Raw genomic sequence first — 4,344 nt, 5'->3', positions numbered from 1 at the left:
ATAAACTTTTTTGTTAAGTTGCAATTTAAATCAACTTTATGTACTCATAGATGCCACCAACTTCCGAATCAGCAACTGCTGGTAACAGCCTACGTAGTCGAGAGCGTGACAAAATGCATATGGTCCAGCAGAGCAACAAATGTTATGAACATCGTGAGCTGCAGGCAACGGCAATGTCTGTCGACTATACGGGGCAATGGGTTTTGTTGGCGGGGCGACGCCACTTAGCACTGCAACGACTCGGACACGATGATGGTACACTACGAGAATTTCAAAGGAATTCGAAATATGAAGTGTCGGCAGCGGAATTCGCTACGCTACCAAATCGGCAGGAGTATTGTGCTATAGCGGCAAGTATTATGCGTAAACATTTTTTAGATATTATTTTCATTTAGTATTGCTTTCTTGCAGACAAGTGAACACATTGACGTCGTAACATGGGGTGCAGCAGACATGCAGCACTACCATTCGTTGCGCGGCCACACGTATCGTTACCGATATCGATTGGCATAGTAGGAATAGTAATCTGCTGGTGAGCTGTTCAATTGACACATTTGGGATTTACGGGATCCACGCAAGCCAACTTTATCATTGAATGCAGTATGCATGTGTAAGTTTCGGTGTACAAATGTAGATAAGTTATCTATTTATTTCTATTATATATTACTCCATTAGCCGGAGCAACACAAGTGGGATTTAACCGCGTATCAGGTAATTTATTGGCAGCCGCACATGATGGTGATTTACGTATTTGGGATATGCGCAAAGGTTCATGCCCAGTACATTATATAACCGCACATTTAAATAGGTATGAATTTAAAGCGTGTTTAAATATATAAAGGGGACTAACATACATATTTTAATTGTAGAGTACATGGCATTAACTGGAGTCATTTGCGTGAAACATGTCTGGGTACGGCGAGTCAAGATGGCACAGTAAAATATTTCGATATGAATAATCCGCGGCGCGCAGGAAAAATAATTACAATGACCTCACCCGTGTGGCGAGCGCGTTTACGGTATATAAATTTTATTTTGTATTTAAAATTCACAACTATGTATGATGCGTTAATTATTCTTACAGCCCATTAGCAATGGATTGGTTAGCATAGTGGTGCCTGCAATGGGACGCGGTGAGAATAGTTTGCTATTGTGGAGCAATAGTAAACAAACAGATCCGGTTTGCTCATTTGTGGGACACACTGATGTTATACTTGATTTTGAATGGCGACCAAATCGAGCAAACACTTCCGAGATTGTAAGTCTACATCCAGTCATCTTCGGATATTAAAAATGCTGCAAAGCGCAGATATCATTGTTTTCTATTATTTTGGTAAACATTTTACAAAGTGCCACTTTTTTTTAATGCATACACATATCGTAGTTTGCGTGTATGGAAGATCGATGACACGATGCTCAAACTCTGCGAGCCCGATTTCGATGGCGATGAAGTATGCGACACGCCGGATTCTTTTGCAGAAACGACTACTAAATTTCAGCCAGCACACTCGTCGTCTTTATATCAGCCCACTTTAAGTTTGACACGCGCCGCATCGCTGCCCACAGAAACATCTGATAACCTAACCATACCCACTATATCGCGTTCGCCTCCCCCGCCGATGCGTAAGGAAGAAACACATATAGCTCGTTCGCTTACTGATCAGCCAACTTGTTCGCTGCATCATGAGTTCTCGCTACTTAATAGGAATATGCCGCATGTAGAGGTGGACATATTGGATGCTATAAAACGTTATGCGGTCTTTAAGATCTCAGCGGGCGGTCATGTGGTGGTATTGCAGGTAAGTGAGCAGACTACATTTGTGCTTTTGACTAGGGCTTACATTTTTGCACATAGACCATCTTCCCAACTGAGTATCCCAGTCCCAATATCGGGCCGGAATTCACTTTTTGCGATGGCACTACACTTCACGAACAACTATCTACAATTTTGCTCAAGACACTTAAAACGAACGCTTTACAACGCGTTAAAAATCGCGCACATGTTTGGAACAATGCCTACGTGCCTTAGTGGGCGCCATGAAGAAGGTACCCAATATTGCCTAATATATATTTTTTGTGCTAATATTAGCCTATTCCTTGCATGTAGTCGGTTGGTAGCGTTACAGATAAATCTCAACTGCGTTGGACAAGCGAGATTTGCGTGCAACTTGTCGTCGCAATCGGCAGGTATGCGAAACATACGGCCGTTATGATTTGGTGCCGATTAGGACGCTGGCTGAGCTGATAGCCACACCAAATATACCAAATGAAACGAAATATGAGACGCTTTTTTATAAAGGTCCATTTAAGAAATTCCTGCTTGAGGCATTAATAATGCACTTTGCTGGTGCGGGTGATTTCCAGACGGCTGTAATGTTGGCATGTCTCTTTCACAAATGCCCTTCAATGTCGGGAGATTTTGGTGAATTCATGACACCGACTAGTCCCCATGGATTCCAACATAACAAACTGCAGCAACTCTCGCACAACACGTCACCTTATCATACCGTTTTGCCAATCGATTATCATGCTTCACATCCGAAATGCAGTACAGCACTGGCTGTCAATGTGCATTTGAAGCAGTTCCGTAGCAACTCTTGGTCGGATTCGCTAGACTGGGTGGACTCGAAGCATTGCAACTCGGATTCATATTCCTATTCGCTAATCAGGCGTACCAAAATGCCACTATACGATCACTTCAAGAAGGTATATGCGGACATATTGTTCGGTTGGCAGTTGCTGACCAAACGTGCGCTGGTAAAATTTAAAATATAGTTTGCGCGATTTACATTCATACTTAAATTCTCTCCGTTAGATTTTAAAACACACAATGTTTTCACAAACGCAGCCGCATGGTGTGGAATTTGTTACCGAGTGCCCTGGCTGCAATAAAATAAAGCGTACGCCCTCGTGCACTAGCTGCCAACGACCAGTTCTTTTCTGTCAGCTCTGTAACCTGCCAGTGAAAGGCGAAGCCAATGCATGTCTGGCTTGTGGGCATGGTGGTCATATGGCCCATATGATGCAGTGGTTTAAGGTGCATGGAGATGCCTGTATTTAAAACTGTTCAATAATGTTAAATGGTGTATTTTTGTATATTTTTACAGAAACATAACATTTGTGCATCCGGCTGTGGATGTCACTGCTTGAAACAAACAGCAGCACTGTTGGAGCTTACTGGCTAACCCATGAACCAAAAAGACAAGATCACGCGGGCAGTAGACTAGCCCGTTAGAATCGCATTTAGGAAAAAAGTTGAGCGATTTTGACATTAGCCGTTTGTTTACATTTCTTCGTTGTTTACAATTTGGAGGTGGCTTTTTACTGCAATTTTCTTCATTTTCGCTTGTGACAACGTGTGTACACATAAGATAAAGAATAATTTAACACAACGGCATGATTTATAGAAGAATTTGCATAATAAAAATGATTTTTCATGCGTTCAACAATTTCGCGGTTTCTCCGTTCTCTTCGTTGTTTACTTCTTACAACAAAGATGGCGTCGAGATTTCGACAGCTAGAAAATAACTTTTTTCGTTCTTTCCTTACCGCGTGATCTTGTGTCTTTCGTTCATGTGGCTAACCTAATATTCACGCACGCCGCCAATTTACTGTCAAAAATTTCATGCACATACAACTTGTATGGGACCAACCCATGATTCCATAATACAAGGTTCGATAAACTGACAGTTGTCTCTCTCCTCCAAACACCCATCTTTGATCCAAAATAATGTAATAGAGTAGGTTTAAAATTATAAAATTTTCATTTCAACAATCAACCTACCAAAACCGATAACTTCAGCAAAAAAACATTTCAGCATGCTTCATTTAAATCTATTTTGGTATATTTAAAGGAAATTTATGGTACAAACGAAAAATGTCAGCACGCCCTAAAGTAAACAAACTGGAGATTAATAGCAAATTAACGAAAAATAAACTCAACAAACGTTGTGCTTATTAAATTTACGCACTTTTTAGTTATATACTAGCATTAATAATAAAATTTGCAATAAATAACTTAAAAAGGCCATATTTTCTTTTGTTTATTTACAAACATGTGTTTGTGATCAGCTGATTTTCTTGCTTGCAAGTTTTAGCTGGGAAAAATTTTTCCAGCAGAAATTTGCAGCTCTCTTTCACATTTCGCTCTCTGAATTTCCCCTACTTTGCAAGTTTTTTGGGTACGAGAACGCGAAACCAGTAAAAGTTTTCTAAAACTTTAGATAGTTGGGCGTACGAGTACACTCCTCATGATTCATTTCGTTAAACACTAGTTTTGCTTACTACTCATGCCCGCTGTAGCATGACAGCTAAGCAAAACAAAATGTTCACACAATATTAAGT

General features: G+C 40.5%; 1 protein-coding gene across 1 annotated transcript; it reads left to right on the top strand.

The window, feature by feature from the left end:
• The first annotated feature begins 6 nt into the window (after positions 1-6).
• Positions 7-3,259, top strand: LOC118753039 (GATOR complex protein Wdr59-like). Its single transcript, XM_036487887.1, is given in 15 exon segments — positions 7-350; positions 412-482; positions 484-551; positions 554-610; positions 676-808; positions 870-1,013; positions 1,078-1,258; positions 1,305-1,333; positions 1,385-1,799; positions 1,856-1,985; positions 1,988-2,046; positions 2,108-2,140; positions 2,143-2,757; positions 2,816-3,037; positions 3,108-3,259. Coding segments are annotated over 15 exon segments (2,535 nt in total). The 5' UTR covers positions 7-50; the 3' UTR covers positions 3,186-3,259.
• Positions 3,260-4,344: the final 1,085 nt, after the last annotated feature.

This window comes from Rhagoletis pomonella, unplaced genomic scaffold, assembly GCF_013731165.1.
Source record: "Rhagoletis pomonella isolate Grant_MI unplaced genomic scaffold, Rhpom_1.0 Rhpom_scaffold_02066, whole genome shotgun sequence".
Classification (NCBI taxonomy): Eukaryota; Metazoa; Arthropoda; class Insecta; order Diptera; family Tephritidae; genus Rhagoletis; species Rhagoletis pomonella.
This window is presented reverse-complemented; position numbering and strand designations above follow the sequence as displayed.